The 18,919-nt window shown below is 36.0% G+C and overlaps 1 protein-coding gene across 1 annotated transcript in view; it reads left to right on the forward strand.

Annotated features, from left to right (window-relative positions):
* LOC114070793 (succinate--hydroxymethylglutarate CoA-transferase-like) overlaps positions 1-18,919 on the forward strand; it is a gene marked incomplete at its 3' end in the record, with an annotated part of 81,085 nt that overhangs the window by 16,890 nt on the left and 45,276 nt on the right. Inside the window, exon 2 of the mRNA XM_027908380.1 lies at positions 1,730-1,825. Within this exon, the coding sequence (XP_027764181.1) occupies positions 1,730-1,825 (96 nt within the window). The remainder of the gene's footprint in view (positions 1-1,729; positions 1,826-18,919) is intronic.

Here is an 18,919-nt window from a genome sequence, read left to right on the forward strand (position 1 = left end):
ACCACGACAGACACCATATTGAGATATGACAGGAACGACGGGTCAAGGCTATTTGTTATTAATAAATGACACAGTCTTGTGACTCACTGAATCCTCTCTATAACCACACTGTGTTTCATTCTGTGTTGCTGAGGAAATCTCTATTGCAAACCAGAGGAAAAGGTTCTTTCTACGTACTCTCAGATCCATTTCCTTAAGTGCTGAGATTTTCCTGGGGACCAAAAGAGAGATTAGATATTGCTCAACATTTTAGCTGAATAAAGTGACAATGGGCTATGATAAGCTGCAGTGAAATTCAGCTACAAAGTGCTTTTCAACATTTCTCATAAAATAAGGAATTTTATTTGTAGTTAGTATATATGAATATAACTTTTGTCTGCAGGAAGCTCTTATTTGCTCTGTATTTTCCTGCGTTTTCTGCTGTACAGAATCACTGCATCCGTGATCTACAGTTAAATGTATGCTTTAAATGTGAGTGACACATTCAAGTTGCCTTGTTAGAATATATGGAGAAAGAAGAAGAAAATGAAATGGCATTCTTTTTTTTAGAAATTCTGATATAATTCGCTTATTGGAATATGAACGGTGGACTCTGAAGAAATTACTACATGTTTTGTTGTAGATTAGACTGACTAGTAGGCACAAAATAGTGTAAATGCTTTGATCATCATAGCAAATTTCTCCCATCTAGGGGAAAAATATGGCGAAAATAATATTTTTGGAAAAAATGGTCACATGACCTACTGTTTAGACAAGCACTTGCATTTACTGGTTAACAGTATAAAGTTACTAGTTACAGAATAAAACAAGTATATTGTGTCTGGTGAGTTAGTGATAACAATGGAAGGTAATTAATGCTTTATTGTGTTACTTGACTTCAGATATAGTTGCACACTGTATTCTCTCAAAGAATTAAGAATAAAGAATCTGCCACTGATTATAACAGAATCACTGATTTTCATGCATTCCTGCATTACATGAATGTTCACTTTTTTTTCCTAAAATATAGTCATGCTTACAAGATATATATTAAACCCCTCAAATTCTGGTTACTGAATTAGAATGCCATATTTCCCCTAAAGTTAATATTTTTCTAGTTTTGTCTGGCTGACTAATAACTTGATAAATCTTTCCTTTTCTTCTAATGACAGATGACTTATTAAGGGCTACCACTTAATAATTATTGCAGAACATGTGGGGAGCTGAAGAATTCAGAAGTATTTTCCATAGCTTGGACATGTAAAATGAGAAGCATAGGAGAAAACAAAAAGATAATCTTGTAGGTGAGAAAAAGCCTTTTGATTTAAGCATGGGATTGAGGTTCTCAGGAAGTGGTGAGTTCTGTCCCACAGATCCATCATACTTCCCACTAGACTATGGATAAGGCACTGATTTTTATTTTACTACAGTTGACCATTCTGCAAAATATTTAGGGTAATTTTGGTAGTCAAATACTTAGGGTAGTTTAATGCTATATGTGTCTAGCATTACCAGTGTTATAGGGAATGGACTAATTTTTGAGTTTATTGAGTTGTATTCAGACAAGCACTTCCATGATATAGTTGTAGCCTGAATAGGTGTACATAATATATAATATCTAAAGGATACTTTTGTGACATAAATATTTTAAATTATGTATCTAAAGCACATGGAAATAGACAATAATGTCAGAGAAGTTGTCGATGAAGTTTCAGCTTTCCTGAATACTATACTTTTTCTCCATTTCCAGGTTGCATGTCTCACTCACGTAGCAGCTAATTACCTTAACTGCAAAATTGAAGCAAAACGCTGGGGTACTGCTCATGGGAGTATTGTTCCATATCAGGTAAGCAGAAAGCATTAGGGTTTTTTCCTTTTTTTTTTTCTCTTGGAATTCATTATTTTGTGTATTATGAGTTTGAGAACTGACTTTTCCCATGACCTAGTGTAGTCTGTAATGTGTCTGTGTCTAGGTACGACAAGGTTCTGTTGTTCATTGTCATTTCTGTATTTTGTATATTTCTTCATCAGCAGTAGATTAGTAACAGAACACTGAAATAGATCAAAGGTGTTTGCTGAAACTGGATGACTTTAAAGCTAGCGTGATGGCTTGATTGGTTTTCACCTGATACAGAACCCTTGTTTTTTTAAGGGCTGCCTGACTTTCATACCAGTTATAAACTTCTGAAATATTTTCCTTCTGAATTTTGTGAGACTACCGGGTTTTATCTTGTGGGTCTTAAAGAGCAGTCTGAATCACCAAGATAATCTGTCAGTTCTACGTATTTGTCATTTGCTATTGATTTTGCTACAAATCACTGCCTCAGTGAGACAACAGGTTGACAAAAGGAATTAACCAGACGTCAGATCTCTTCAGAAGGATTCATACTCTGCTACATCTGATGAAGGGTTGAAATTCCTTAAAATAACATGACCTTTATCATATAAACAAGCACAGGAAAAAAAAAAGCTCTCTTCAAGTTTTATCCTACTTTTGTGCAGTACAGGAAATTCTTCCAGTAAACAAAAACTTTGTTCTTTTCTAGCTGTTCATTTTTTGTTCCTGATGGAGACCATGCTAACTTATGGAGACTTGGGCATATATTTAAATTTGAAAAATCTGGTTTTTCTTTAATTTTTTTTTTATTTTTTTAAATTGTTGTCATTTTTGCAACTAGGTAGGCAGAGCCTGCATTTCTCAGTTTCTGGCCAGAGACCTTTAAGTCCTGAGAGGGGCAGTTTCCAGCATTTGTCCGTGAGAACTGCACTGCTGAGTTTCTTTACTATCTCCTTCCTTTTTAGAGAAAGTGAGGGAAATTCAATATATTGTCTTCCCGGCACGATGTGGCAGCATGGCCGTGTTTTCTAGAACCAGCTCTGCATGACCCAGTGTAACCAAGCATCCATTACACAAGCAGTTGCATTCTGCTGTGTTTTTGTGATGCGACCTTTCGGTGCAAACCTTTTGGAACTTTGGGATGTTGAAAGTATAAAACGGATCTGAAGTGTCCGAAGGTTGTGTAAGCAAACCCCAAAACCTGACTAAACAAAACATTTTATCTTCACCATACTGTATGTGGCTGAATAACTGAAACTTGCATTCTTTTATGTCCTTTTGGCCTTTGTTTTTCCACAGTCATTATTACATTCATTGAGTATCTTTTTTTTTTTTTTTTTTTTCACAGAAAGTTCTCGAGGTATAAAAAATTTGAGGAGATTGGTTTAGATGTCTTCTGATTTAATCTTGATTAGTCATTATGTAAATAACTTTTTTTTTTTTTAAATATCCCATCTAAACTATGGTTCCTGTTTTTCTGTATGCTGTTTCTATAGTAGATATTAGAAACATTATCTGAGTATTATAAACCATTTTTATCCGAATTTTTTTGTTCATAAACCAGTACTTTGGGTGAATTTACTATGGGTGGAGTTGTGTGTGTGTGTGTTTATGGCTTGTCTGTTAACATTCCATCAGCTAGCATGGTTGTAATTCTGACTGTGACCGTAAGAGTATTATAGTTTCTAGTGGTTTTTTATTCCTTTACTAACATAAGCTATACTTAGATTCCAAAGCTCTTGACAAACTTGAATTAATCCTCACTGTTGCTATTTTACTACTTTTATAGTATCTGCTGTAGCTCATTTGTAATAAGGTTTAGAACAGAACCTGACTTTCATTCCTCATCCTAGTTATTGAATATAGTCTGTTGCTTACTAAACACTGTGACTATCACAGTGCTAATTTGTTACAATTTTTTTTTCAAGATATTTCATTCAAGTGAATTACAGCTTATTCAAATAATAAAAAACACATTTCAGAAAATTTTATGTATATTTCTATGTATTTCAGAACAAGCAGCTGGTAGCAAACTGCTGGGGAGTTTTGTTGTTGGTTGTTTATTGGTTTTGTTTTGTTTTTCCTAATGTCCTTAACTTTATTTTCTATTCCTTTGCTGTATTTTGAGGTTTTATACAAGTAATAAATTATGAAGTGATACAGAGCCTGCAATCCTTCTAAAAAGTGTCCAATTTTGTTAAATCATGAAATATCGGGCAAACATGAGGTCCTCCTATAGATATTAAAAAGGAAAAATCAAAACAACTTAACATCATCTTTCAGTGTGACAGATGTCTTTATCAGAGCCACACTAGAGTTCTGACCAAAATAATAAAAAAATATTAAAAGCACTGTAAATATGTACATGAATAGTACTTTTTTCCTAATTACTCTACTGAACACATTAAGTAGTGTATACTGAATGTAGCTTCTTCTTTCATTAAGCTAGCTTTACTTGAATAATTTTGTTCCAAATATCTTTGCAAAGGTCTTTTTTTTTTTTTTTCAATTTACAAGGTCAAATATACCTTTGACTAAATCTCTTTTATTTCACTGAATTTCCCTATTGCTTCTTGACTGAAAAACTAGCAGCATAATTTGTTCCTGAATGTGTTCTCTAGATTGACCTTTAGTACTTTTCCTTGTATTTAAAAACATAAAAATTGAGCATTAATGTGCAGATGGCTTTTTTCCTTCCTGAAACTAATACAATGCATAACAAAATCTATTTCTGCCCTGGCCTGGGTTAAGTTTGGTGTGCAAGGACTTTCAGACTCTTTAAAGATTTTTTCCTCGTTTGCTGATAATGCACTGTCTTTGTGGCATGATCATCTGAAATGCTAGAGTTTTCAGTTGTGTTTGTTCCTCTTCAGAACCCAAAAGAAAGGATTTGAACTGCTTTTGGGTGTGCAATGTCTTCCAGGGTTCCAGTAAAGCTGCCTGCAAAGGATTGCCGTAGATATTCCATAGAGGGGAACTTTGCAACGTGCCACAAAGATGAAGTACTCTAGATTCTTATCAAAATCAGAAATATTTTTTTTTTTTGAGTCCTGAAAGCTTTATGAGAAATCATCTACTCGGAGATTATCTGCTGTTTAATCAGAGCAGTGTTGTTTGAATAGGTCACTCTGGTGTTTTTGTGTGTGATCGGATCCCAGTTTGCTTGGTTTCAAGTGTTTAAACACAAACCTTGAGTTCTGGGCTGTATCTTAGATGGAATTAGTAAAAGTTTTCAAAACTAATTTCTGTAGTGAGACACCTTGTTTAGCAACAGTAGCTCTCTTGCCCATACCAAGCACCAGATCTAGACAGTCGTATTTTCTGCTTTCAGTTGAAAACACAAGACAATCAAGAAATTATTATTTTAAGCACTTACCTTTTCTGTTGACTGACCTATGGATTGTCATAACTCATCAGACCTAACATTAGTGTTTTTTTGTATTAGAGCATGACTTAGATTCTTTAAGCATCAACTTTCTTTTGTGCTAGGCATAAAATTTGCTTCATATGAGGAAACTGTCTCAGTTTCAAATGCATTAAAGTGTGTTATGAAAACCAAAGTATAAGCTCACAAGGAAGTGAAAGGTATGATGTATTAGGAAGATGAAGATAGTCAAAGATACAAATATCTTTGCATTATTTTTATCATATGCATCTCATACTTTTTGGTCATGGAATTTCATACTGTTCAGGAGTCTTACAAAGAAAATCCCATTTATGCCATTTGTGCCTCATCACAGGAACAGAGAAATGCAATAAGTTATTAGTTACCTGATTCATCTGGCAGAGATTCTTTTCACACGAAGGCACAGTGTGCACCAATTTTTCTAACTCAGCTCTGGAGAATCTCTCAGAACTTTTAATCTCCTTTTTTTTTTTTTTTTTTTTTTTTTTTTTTTTTTTTTTTTTTTTTTTTTTTTTTTTTTTTTTTTTTTTTTTTTTTTTTTTTTTTTTTTTTTTTTTTTTTTTTTTTTTTTTTTTTCAGTCAAGAGGACAGCAGAATAATGTCAATCATTTAGAAATTCCAAACTGCTTATTCCACACAAGAATGGGGATGTGTAGTCATTTTCTTGTCTGTCCTTATGTGATTTTATTGGACACTTCTGCAGCTAGTGAGTCTTGGAATCAAAAGCAACAAAGAATAGAACTTGGATTATTTGCCAAGGTTGTTTGTTTGTTTGTTTGTTTGTTTGTTTGTTTGTGAAAACTCTCCTTAAATAAATCCAAAATGGAAGAAAATCTTTTTGCTCTGTACTAACCCAGTCTAGGAGAAGATGGAACCTCTGCACAGGAAAGAAGTAAAATACAGAATTTTTTTTTTTTTTTGGGGGAGGGGAATTTTAAATTAAGGCAATGCAAAATGACTCTTCTCTCGGAATTTTATCTACATAGTACTCACCAGGACTATTTAGACTGCCTCGAGGGCCCATTGTCCTATACTTTTCTTCTGAGCAGTGAAGCATCAGTGGTATATCCCACTTGATGTGAAAATTAAATGTATTCATAGATCAAGAAAGAGTGAAGTCAGAAAAGCACATGTTATCCTGGATTCTATGAAACAAGAAAACAATATCATCTGCAGGACTTTTTTTTTTTTCTTTCTTTCTTTTGGACAAGTTTTTCTGTGTAGATTTCCTTACTAAATTTTTTTAGAAGTGTCCTACTGTGGTATGACTGGATTAACTACTGACTGCACAACCATTTTGGTCTTCCTGGGATTACTGTAGTCGGCACTCTGCTTGGTGAGAAGTGCTGGAGTATGGATTCTGTTTCCTTGCCATTTTAGTAACTGAAGAGTATAGTATTCATCTGTGGTAATCTGTGTAGAAAGCTGCCCATTTAAGAGTAATGAATTCTAGTTATTCAAACCTGACAGCATTTGCTGATAGTTTTGTGGTGATCATGCTTCAGTGACTTGTCAAGACTCTCTCCTGGACTGTCTGGAAACTGATTCAGTAGGTTTGCCTTGGGCAGTTTTGGAGATGGGCTTAGTGTATGATGTGAGATGTACGTATAAATTCAGTCGTGTAAATATAAATTCTCACAAAGACAACACTTTAAAGAAATTGACCTTGCATGCAGATAGAACAGGTAGCTGTCACCTGTACACTGAAACTTTTTAGATGGAAATGAAATGCATTTTCAGTTGAAAACCTGATAAGATTTTTTTTCCTGAAGGAAATCCTCCTGTACCTTTTTATTTTAAGCAGTACCTGCAAGATATTTTTTAATTCTTTCGTTCTTAGGACGAGCAGTGTAACAGAGCCCTGATCAATACAGTGCTCTTCAAATGCTTGGAAAAAACTGCTTGGAAAGTGATGAAAGTAGATTGTAGAGAAGATATTATCTGCAACAAGATCAATGCTTTTTTTCTGACCTTCTTAGTAGATCCAAGGCAGAAGAATAAACTTTGCTTTTCCTTTTTTGGACATATGTTTCATAGTCATTGTTTTACTGTACAGTGCAGCCACTCTTAAGCTGAAGCATATTTAAACAATCTGAAAGAGAATTCCGAATTCAGATACTGTTTGCAGCAATATCATTCAATGACTCCTGATATAATCATCCTGAATAGGTGCTTTCTTTTACTGTGTGAAACTTGTGACAGTTTTGGTTGGAAAAAGTCAATTGTTATAGAAGTGTGTGTCCACTAGATGTCATTCATGTAATCTAATTTTTGTTACAGCATTTATTTCTGAGGAGCTACGTAGGATGGTGGATACAAATTATCGGCATTATGAGCTGCTTTTGTATATGCAGTGCTTTTCACTTTATGTATGTATGGCATGTTACAAAATAATATTCCAGTTGTCTCTGTGATGGGTTTGACACATCACTTAGTCTAGAACTCCTATCTTTACCTGGTTTTGCCTTCAGTGACATTCATTGTTGCATGAGTAGATGTGTTATATAAGAGCACCCGGGTTAGCTGTTTGTAGTCTGTTCTGCAAGGAGAGACGTGAGTTTAAAGGTAAGTCCATCATGCCCCAAAGGAAAACAAAAATACCATGTCATTAATATATTTCTACACAAGATATGTTCTTTTCTAGGATCTTTATGCCTTAAAGGGCAATTCTTTAAAAAGTGCATATCTAATTAGGAAAGGGAACTCAAATTTCATAAATTCACACAAGTGCATTTATATACTTATATCTTAGCTATAAAACTGTGCTTACAGTACTTTATTAATATCTGAGGAATTTCAAATAGAATCACTTTAATTTAGCTTAAATAAAATACCATGTATGTGGACAAGTCAAAAGTGTGTCTGACCATTGAGTTGAATGTGCTGGTAGGGTCTGTACTGATGGGTATTAGCAAAGAGTTCTTTCACCCCCCCTGTCTCTCTCCACCCGTCTTTGTAGTATGACATATGTTAGTAACTGCTAGACAGCTTCTGGGAAGCCATATCCATACTCCCATGGAAGAGCAACTGCTGCAACGTTGGCCTGTGCTCTTTCCCACTTTCAGCTTGGAGCAGCTATAGTGAAACTGGAAGCTGGAGATCACAGCTTCCTCCAACCTCCCCTTCCCCTTCCATATGGAATAAAGAGTTTCTCTGCCCTGTGTAGTCAGCCAGAGGGCAGGATGGGGAAGTGATAATCCTCTTGGAATGAGCACTTGCATGAAAAATGATAAATGCTACATTGCATGGGGATTAACACTTGCTTATGAACTTGCTTTTAATGGAGTGATGCTTCTCTTTCAGCAATGTGAAGGTTCACTATACTTGTAGACCTGATTAGGAACCTTTAGCACCGTTCAGCCAAAAGGGAACCATCTGCCACCAGAAACATAAGGCTGTTCAAAGCTGTTCCACTGTTTTGCATATTGCCCTCAAGAATGTAAACTACTTACTTTCACATAGCATTTACTTCCCTAAAAAAAATGCTTGTTCCCCACATCTCATCACAACATTCTTCCTTCTTGCATCATCAGAATTGCATTTCTGCTCACATTTAATGCATCTGTTTGAAGTCTCTGATTTATCTCCATGAAACTCTGAAGCAGAGCTATCCAGAGCCAGTTTAATGAACGGAGTTGCTGTATAAATCACATCTATTCTCATTTCTTTGATGTGAGAGCTTATGTTATTCTGTGAGTTTGTTCACAGCACAGGTCAGTCTGTGACTGAAGTGTGTGAAGCTTGTTTGGTATCTCTGGATATGTTTGGTATTAAGTACTACTTCATAAAGATTTAGAGTAGGACTGAATTGCCACTTTGCAGGATGACCCCTTCTTTTCACAGTGAGCTTATATGTCATGCAACTTTGATCATTAAGTTGATTTCCAAGTACTGATGTGTGCTAATAAATTTGTCATAGGTTATATTGTTTACTCTAAAAATATTGCATTACTGCTACAGTAAGGTTAGCTCCCCTGGAATCATGACTGTGGTGCTCCAGTACACTGCTGCTCCTGGGAATTTGTTGGGAAGAGTAGCGAGAGAGCTTCGGTTCTGTTTTCAAAAGTGATTTACGCACTTAAGAAGTCTCAGTCCTGTTGTCTTCCTAAAATACTGTAGTTTGAAATGCTAAATCTCCTGATGAAAATAAGCTTTTTAAATATGCAGTGCTTTTTAATGTTGTTTCTCATGCTCTTTGCTACATTCAGATGTTACATGACTCTAAAACAGGTACTTTTATAAATACTCTGACTATAAAATTTGGTGGTAAAAAGACTGAAAAATTGTATTCTAAGGCTTTGTATGTTATCAAACCCCTATTATTACCAAAATTGTTTTGATTTCCATAGTTTTTAATAAGTAGGAATTTCTCTACGAGACTTGAATCCAGTTTTATTGAGAAGGATAAGGGTGAAGGTGACACATAAATTTTTTAAAAGTAGTTCTCTGTTTTGACAAAACCATACTTCCTGACCATCACCTAAAACACACTACTTGCTGTAATTTACTTTTCTAACACAAATTCAGCTAGAGAAATTGATCTTACATCTGTATCCCCAAGGGAATCTCAACCAGTTTTATCCAGTCTACACCCTCACCTTTGTTCACCTAGATCTAGGATAGTTTTGACAGGTGTTTTTTTCCGATTTATTTTTACCAGGAGTTTTGCAATACTTGCTACAGTCTTGTTTAGGTAGCTTTCCATGCCCACTGAGAGGAATAAAAGAAGTAATACCGTTTGCAAAGATAAAACCTGGATTTAGGGAAAAGTTTTTGGCTATATAGTTAGCGATGTCTTATGGCAGTTGATTGCCATATTGTGTCTAGCAAGCTTTTACATATATAAAACATATGTATAGCTCATCTAGAGTGTTCTCATTCCTGGATTGTGTGAAGCCAGTTCATTCGTGTATCCACCAACGTTGTATTTTTTAAACCGCTTGTATTTTTTTTGTTTTTGTCTCTGACATGATTTCCATTTTGACTACCTTTTGTCGTATTGTGTCCAGATCTGGCAGGTGTCTCAGGTGAGTTCTTCACGTTCCTGAGTAATATGAAGATCTTATATAAGCTTTTAAGGCACCTGAGTATAGCTTGCTTTAGTTTTTGAACAGTATCACGTTGCTGTCTCTCCTTCTCCTCAGGTTGCCAGAGTATGAGAACAGCATGTAGCTCTGTGCCTAAACTACAGGTGATTACCTACCAACTGCAGCTTCAGTTTGATTTACTATCAAAAGGTTCTTGGGCTTCCTTTGTCTGTGTTCCACGACTTTTGCTTTGTTTCACCGTGGATCATTTTACACGGTAGTTCTTGGTCATCAGTTACTCCGATGACTCGGAATCCCGTGAATCCTGCAGAGGTGACCTCTGAATCTGAGGTGGCAGCAGCCAAAACAATTACCTGACTAGTAATTCCTGACTTGGTTTATCTCAGCTACAGCAAGTTTAGGGTACTCAGATTTTGAATGAGGATGTCAACATGTGGGTTTGATGAACTTTTCAAACTTTGGCACTTTAGTTTTACATCATTAGTCATCTGTCTCTTCCTGGGTGTTTCTAGGTAGATGAAGCTTGAGATTACAAAAAAGTAGTCTTGTAAGACCCAACTTGTGTTTCATATTTTTTATTTTACATTTTCCATATTCCTTTTTTTTAGAAAGCTACCAGGGTAAAGAGTAGAAGTTAAATCTTCTTAGTAGAAAGGCTATTCTTTGCTAGATAAAAATAAAAAAGCAATCACAAGGTTATCCTTTAATTTGCTGTCCAGTTTATATGCTGTCAGTTAATAATAGTTGAGCTTCATGTGGAATGGCCATAATAATAAACAAATAGAAATCTGATGTGACTTCAAGTAGGGAAACATTAGCTGAATCTATGTAATGGTTAAATCCTAATATAAAGACAAGGAATATAAAATATTCTGAATACCAATGTTAGTGTTTATGATAATGTCTCTTCTAATTACAGAGAAGTTTTTGACTTTGTCAAATTTATCCTTGGCATATGTGGTTATGGTAGTGTGTGGAGAGTTTTGACCATGAATCAGTGTTGGTAACAATGCAACAAAGCCTTTTGTAGTACACACAAGTTATTAACTTAGCTCATTGGGGCAGAGGCTGCATTCTAATTTAGCTTGAGGCTTAGAACAATGGACCCTGAGTCTTATTTCGGTGCTTACACAAACCCACAAATAATGTCTTCCTCTTTTGTACACAAGCTTGCAGTATTTTGTTTTGAGAATTTTAAATATAAGAGTAAGTGTTTTGAAGTAATTGTATGATTTGACTTGGTTTACCTGATGTTGCCCATTTTTGCATACCCAATTGACATTCACCACTTTGTCAAAGTTGGAGGATAAGTGAGAAGCAAAAATGACCATCACATGACTGTCAGAATCGTGAAATAATCTGAGTTTTGTTTAATACCTACAGTGTTTACTGATGCATTTAATCTATGAGTGAGGTGGAAGGTCTTGGGCAGGAATAATATATATGTATGTATTAAAAGTCTGACCAGGTAGGCCGTTTAATAGAATGTTAATAGTGATACCTCTTAGCACTCATGCATAATTATTCTATCTTTTCACTGTCACCTTTTCAAACTTCTCAGAAATACTTAAGTAATGTATTTCCTTCCATTTAACAGTTCTGAGTAATGATGATGAGGAGAAAACAGTTAAACAGTTTCTTTTTTTGAGCACCAAGTGCTGAAAGTACCAGAATGCCTCTGGTTTTTGTATTGGTTCCTGTGCATCTTGTGCAAGCTTCTTCAAACATGCATCATATAAGCCTTTGTCAGATTAAAGAAGATAACATAAATTATATGTAGTCAAGAGATTGGACTGCAACTCAGAAATGTAGTTCTACATTTGATTGCAAAATAGCTGTTATTTCTGATTTGGGTGCCTGTTGCAACCTCATTTAATGTGATGCTGCCTTTTGAGTGAATTCTCCCAGTCCATTTTTAATACAAGGCAGAGCAGTTTCTTGAAATCAGCAGTTCCAGACTGCAGAAGATAACAGTAGTAGATACTTCTGGAATTTCTACTGCTATGTCTTCTATCACATTTCTATCTATGTTTTGAGATTTGATTCCTGCTGTTGTGATTTGAGTAGGCCACTTTTGTGTGCCCCTCCTTCATCTGTAAAAGAGCTGACTGACCTGCTCCTTCTATTTTTCTCGTCTTTGGTCCTAATTTAAACAGTAAGCTGTTCCTTAGCTGTTCAAAAGACATTATTCCTGGTGTGACTGCCTGGCATTGAACAGTGTAACTTCCAAGTGTATGTGAGCTAGTTTCAATGTTGCAAGCAGAGAATAATCATAGATAAACAGTCTTGGATGGGGCTGTCTTTTTTCCATGCAAGATCATCTTTAACAATATTGCTCTATGCAGATATTTACCTGACTTGTTCTGGGATTCCACAACCCCATCAGTTCATTTTAGTGCTTCACTATTCATTATCTCCATGGCACACAAGGCAATAAGCTAGCTAAAGACAGATCAGACATTAAGAAAAGCATACAGAAAGAGTATTTTGTGAATCTTGTGTGTTCTACTGATGATCTAAAATGCCACTTTAATATTACCTTACTGTTGCAAAGGAGCCTTCAATTCATGTTCAGTTATTGAAACGTGTAAATTCTGGATCATTTTCTCTTGCATGTGAATTATTCATGTCAGTGAATTACTCATGCCTAGTTGTAGAACCTCCCAGATGATTTTCCTTGTTGAATTTTACCCTCTTGCTTCCAGATACCATTTCCATTAGTTGCAAACTTTCCAGGATTTTCAATTCTGTCTAGTCTGTCCAGTACTTGCAGTTCCTTTCGTGGCATCTTTGATGTACATCCTTTCCTCTCTCAGTATCTGCCTTTTTAATGAGAATATTGAAGTGATCCCTGAACAGTTGATAGTGTTTTTTTACACTGACAAATAGTTCATAACCCCTTTGGGTGATATCCAACCCGCTGGTAATCTGTTTTCTCATGTGGCCTTATTGAAACTGTACCGCGCTGCCTTCTAGTCTGGTGTGCAATGACAGACACCCAAGGAAATGTACTTGTTCTTTGCAAGTCAATATTGGCTGCTAACCTTTCTCTGGTTGTTTGGTGGGGGATGTGTATCCTTCTGGGAGGTAAGTGCTGACATATAATTTGCTTCAATTTATTTTAATTTTTTTTTTTAATCCAGTCACTGTGTTTGCACATTTCTAATCTCTAGCATCTCACTTCTGTCCCCAAGCTGCTAGTGTGCAGCTTCCTCAGACTCTACAAGAATTCTAGAAGGAATGTTAGCACATCATGACACTTGAAAATGTTTTTTTTTTCAGTAGTTTGCTCTCAACACAGCATTTTCATAATCTAGCCCAGGTTTCATTGAATATTGCCATGTTGGTGTGCTACTGTACCTTTGCTAATGAATTCACTGAGTATGTGTTTGTGTAGTGCATGATAGAGTCAGTAGGTATTTTTTAATGCAAATAGCAAGCAGCTAAAATAGTAACACAGTGCATCTGTACGCAGCAGGCAGATAGGCTGCTGGTGGAGATTGTGAATATTCATAGGAATCAAGAGGGTCATGAGTTAGTTTCAGATGGCATTGATTACTGTGCTGGGCATCTTCAGAAGACTTAATCATCCAAATCCATTTTAATCCTTTAAAAGTGGAAGTTAAATATGACTTCAAGGACATGTGAGACCTTTTGATTAAATTCTGTGTTAGGGCTTATGAATTTCACCTGAAAACAGAAGTTAAAAGAATACCATCTTGGGAAATGTGCCAGTTCCAGGTTTTATGTAAAATACTAATCCATAATGTGATGAATTTACACAAGGAAACAGTGGATAGACCACAAGTTTACTAGGAAATAAAACTTTGTGTAAATGACGTTCCAATAATTAAATATTGACAGACATACCAATTATCTCCTTGTCTAGCATTAAATTAGTATACCAGGTCCTGAGCATTATGAGTGACATAATAATAATAATAATGACATTCATAAAGAAACGATGCCTTCTGTGTTCATGTACCAGTCTTCTGATTACACCCCTCCCTTCCCCCCCCCATATTATGAGTTCCAAAAAATGCTAATGTGGAAAAAGGCAGGAGACAGCTGACTTCTTCACATAATTACCCAAGCTGACTTGGCAGCATGCTAGACTTTATCTGCACGCCATTTTAATAAAAACTTAGTTATTTGTTGTTTGCATTTTTGATTTCAGCTCCTTGAGGGAATCAAGACCCTGTTCGTGATTTAGTGAGACTTTAATGTCCGCATGTAAATGGTATTTTTTGGGTAATGTATGTCAGACTCACCAGACTCATCAGTAATGTATCAACTCATCGGGATTTGGAAGGGAAGGCAGCTCCTTCCCCAGAGCTCCAAAAATACTGAAAGAGGATGCCGATAGATTTTGTTTTAAGACCACCTCGTGGCTTTTAAGCCAGCCTTACGATTTTTTGGAGATCTGAGTGATGTTGAGTGTGTGGCTTGGCATCATGTAATCATTCGCCGTACCATCTGCTGTAGTTCCAGCAAGAGATGCTCCCCTTGCCATCCCTACCCCAAAACCTTTTCTGATAACGTTGCTTCCAAGCTCTGCACCCGTGCCTTCTAGAGAATAAAGCAGACTTTTGACATGCCTGAAAGGCCATTAAGAGACAAATATCCGCTATATTTAAAATGCTGTTCAGATCCGTTGTAGTTGTTGTGATGTCGCGCTACAAGAATGTCTTAAAACATATATGTAAAAGAGTTGTAACGAGAATTAGAAATACCGCAGACTGAACGTCTCCAGAGCCATTAGGAAAGTGGCTGCAGTGGAACTGGCAGCAGTTGGTGATTGAGTAATGGTATGATGGCAGTTTCAGCTCAGGCAGGGACGATGCTGTGTTTGCCACATGTGAATTAATATAGTGCTGCTTTTTAATGTTGAGGGATTAGCACAATATTTTTATAAAGAATATTTGAAGTATAAAAGGCTAGGAGAATAGATGAACCCATATTGCAGACAGCTGCTTTTTTGAGCTGATGAGCTAAGTATTTGCTATAGCTGGGAAACAACAAGTCAGAAATTAAAGCACTGCCAGTGCTTATGATAGGACATTTAAAATACCAGGTAAGTGATATACCCTTCAAAAAAGTAGCCAGAAAAAGGATAAGAGGCAGTAATATCTGCATGCCACTTGGACTAGGCTTTACTGCTCAACAGCCATTTGTACTGTAACAATTATTTTCAATTCTGTGTCCATACTTTATGAAAATCAGCCAGCAACAGAAAATAAAATTGGGAAAAGATATTAAAGAACAAGGGATGCTGGAAGTGATAATTTGAGTTCTAGAAGTTAAGACTATATTTTTCAGAAGTTAGGGATATATTTTTCATCATTCTAGTTCTCTTGATTTTCTTTTCCTAATATGTGTATCTGTCAGTGAGATTTAGAATACCAGTGAAATTAGGAATACAAGGAAGGAGTAGATGGACTGCAGCATCATACTCAATTCTCTTGGAAATTAGGTCTGTTAAGCAACCATAAAAATTTGCCAAGCTAGGATGAAGCTCGAGCACACTGAGACTACAGTGGTTGGAAAAGGAAACTGGAATATTGTGTGGCTCTAATCTATTGTTTGACATCCCATGCCTGCTCCTGTGTAATTTATTTGCCTCTTTTGGTCACCTGACTGAAGACATGAGGTGGGCCACAGGGTAAGCCAGGAAATTCAGCTCTTGGCTTTCCAAGTGCACAGCTCAGTTGTTTCTCCCCTTTCCCCTTCCCCCTCCCTCTTTCTTCCCAGCTGGTCAGCACATGCACAGTAATTGCTCAGGCCAGGTAGGGCAGATTTGGAAAGATGCATACGGACATGCAAATCTGGAATAAATTTTTGGACTGCAGCAACAGGGTGAAGTTACTGTAAAGCAAGATTTCTTTTATGTTTAAAGTTTTTAAAACTAACAAAAAAGAGAGACAACAAATTCGCTTTATAGGCTTTCCTTTTCTCTACTACTACTAAGTGAGAGGGTTTGGGATTTTGCCAATATATTACACATTGCTCAAGAAGATTACAAAGAAATCCCAGACATGCACTAGAGAGCTATTAAATTTAACATTTCTTAAAGGTATTTTCAACAGCTAAATACTTGTTAGAGCATTGTTTTCCCCAACTTTCAGAAGTTGCCACAACTCAGTCACAGATAAGAACTTCCAGGTTTTTAATTGATATATAAATTGAGTTTAAAACCAAATCCACTACATTTCCTGTGGTAAAGGAAACAGAGACTCTTCAGTTTTGGTTTGTCCCTAATTTGAAAATCATGTTCTCAGGAAATCCCGCGTAATTATTTTACATAAACAGGAAAAGTAATTATTTCCTTGGGGCTCCGTTTGTGTGGACATGGGGGTGAGCAGAAGTGGTGTAGATTCTGGAACTCACATGTTAATGAAAGTATTTCAGAATAAAGAAAAACGTGTTCCAAATAAGGTGATTTTCTATCTGGTCATGGATGATCTAATGGAGGGGGGAAGGTTAAAATGCTTTATTTTTTCCTTTATGGGTTCTTACTGTTTCTCTGAATTTCAGTAACGAGGACAATTAAAAATTAAAAGGTGACAAATTTTTAGTAGGGGTATCTTTTTATTCTTCTTCAGATGTTCTTGCCTTGTCTGCAAACCTGCCTTTTGTCATCTGGAAATGAATGAATTCTAAACAGCTATTGTAAAAACGCTGCAAGATTTGAACCCTCACATCCTTCTCTGCTCTCACCCCCTCAAGGCCCTAAATTTACTTTTCCCATTTACAACAGTTCAGTTGAGGGTTGAACTTCCCCTCATGCTTCTTGTGAGCTTTTCTGATTTCACTTACCGTTTGAACAAGACATATTGGACTTTGTTTTCTCTAGAGTTAGTATGAACTCTACACTTCACACAATTGATTTTGTTTCAGTTGGAAAACAGTGTTACACGTTTTGAGTATAAATTGTGCAGTAAGTAGGCTGGCTTTTTCTGTGTGGGTGGAAACAATCTGTAGAGTTATTGCAGGAGTTGAACCCTGTTCAGTTATAAAAGTTTTGAAATAAAAAGCCAAAGATTTTTAAGGAACTATTTGTGGATTTTTTTATTTTTTTTTTTTTTTTTAAGCCAGGATGTGATTCAAGCTATTATTTAACAAGAGGACTCGACAACCTCACCAAAAGCAGAGAAAAATTTAGTCTAGGAGCAGGTGCATGCTTACTTCATTTGGATTTCTTAAAAGTTTAAAGTTCAGTATATCACTCCAACAAACTGTGGTCATGAACATTCATAGCTTCAGGGGAGAATTGGAAGGAATGATAGTCTTAGCAGAAACTGTAACACTAAAGTTGCTCGGAGAACATGGTTTCAAGTGGAAAATCAGGTTAGTTTCCTTTTTTTGGGTTCTCAAGGGTAAACTGTGAGTTAATGTAGTAACAATAAAATGATAGGTATTTCTTTATAGATTTTTTTTTTAATCCGGTGGAACAAAGAGATTTATTCAGTAATCATTCTAAAAGGTATTTTAAGAATGTTAACCCAAAATGGTAATTGTTAAGTGAGCGTATGTTGCAGCGAGAAGTTCTTTGTGTGTTACGTAGCTACACATATCGGGACTTGCAGTGGAAGGGTATTCTCAGGAGCATTGAATACAGTTTGAATTGTCCACTTGGTGAAGTCATGCTTGTGTTAGATTAATAACAAACATATTTACCTCTGCTAGGTAATCTTGGAGCAGTAAGCAGGTTAAGCTACTACAAAATGGTTCTCTGCCACACCTTTTTTTTTTTTTCTCCTGTTGTATTTATTTTATAAGTACACATACCTGAAAACTTTTCTTGCATGTTCACGTTTCTCCTGTGGGATCCAGAAGTGGGACTTGAATTTCTGATCATGAATTTTTGAGACACCAGTTTGAAGGAAGCATTTTCATATATATGGGCAGGTTAACCTTTTTTTTTTTTTTCTCTTTCCAGTGAATTTTGAAATGCTCCGTACTGTGATTTTTGTAGCTACTATTTTTAAAGTCAATACTTATTTTGGTGGATACTCTTGGTGGAAGCAGGATTCATGGTTTATATACAAACAAGAATTTTGTTCAGAACCCTTGGATATAATTCCAGAAGTAGAACTAGTTACTTTCTTCATATATTCTACATGCTTTTAAGCCTCGTGAGAAAATTTGGGTTATACTCGTGTTGTCTTTGTATAAGGAAATGTTAGGACTTGCAGGGAGGAAAGCAAAAAGTATCTGTCTAAATAATTTATTATGAAGAGTTGAAAAGCCTTTACAATTCTCTTAAAAATATCAGATGAGGGAAGAAATCTGTAGGCTGGCATTGCCTTATGTGTTTTTAGTTTACAGGTGTGAGTCTAGCATAGGTGTTATTTAAGGATGTTCTCCAGAAAAATTTCCAGAATCCCTCAAGCTCTACTCAGTTTAACTTTGTTTATTTATTATTTGTGGGCATTTTTTAAAACTTACCTATGCAGTTCTTTATCACCAGCGGTATTGCTCTACCAACAAACCCTGTTACTGGCAAACTCTTGAATACTGACTTTTTAGAGGGGGTAAAAAAAATCATGGTTTGTTCTCCCATTTTGGCCACTGATAGTTATATCGTTCTTGTGCAAATTATTTAAGCCATAGCCATAGAGCAGCAGCTGTTTTCTGACTTAGCCTTAG

Source organism: Empidonax traillii, unplaced genomic scaffold, assembly GCF_003031625.1.
Source record: "Empidonax traillii isolate 1590-97213 ecotype Southwest subspecies unplaced genomic scaffold, ASM303162v1 scaffold1688:size105227, whole genome shotgun sequence".
NCBI classification, from domain to species: domain Eukaryota; kingdom Metazoa; phylum Chordata; class Aves; order Passeriformes; family Tyrannidae; genus Empidonax; species Empidonax traillii.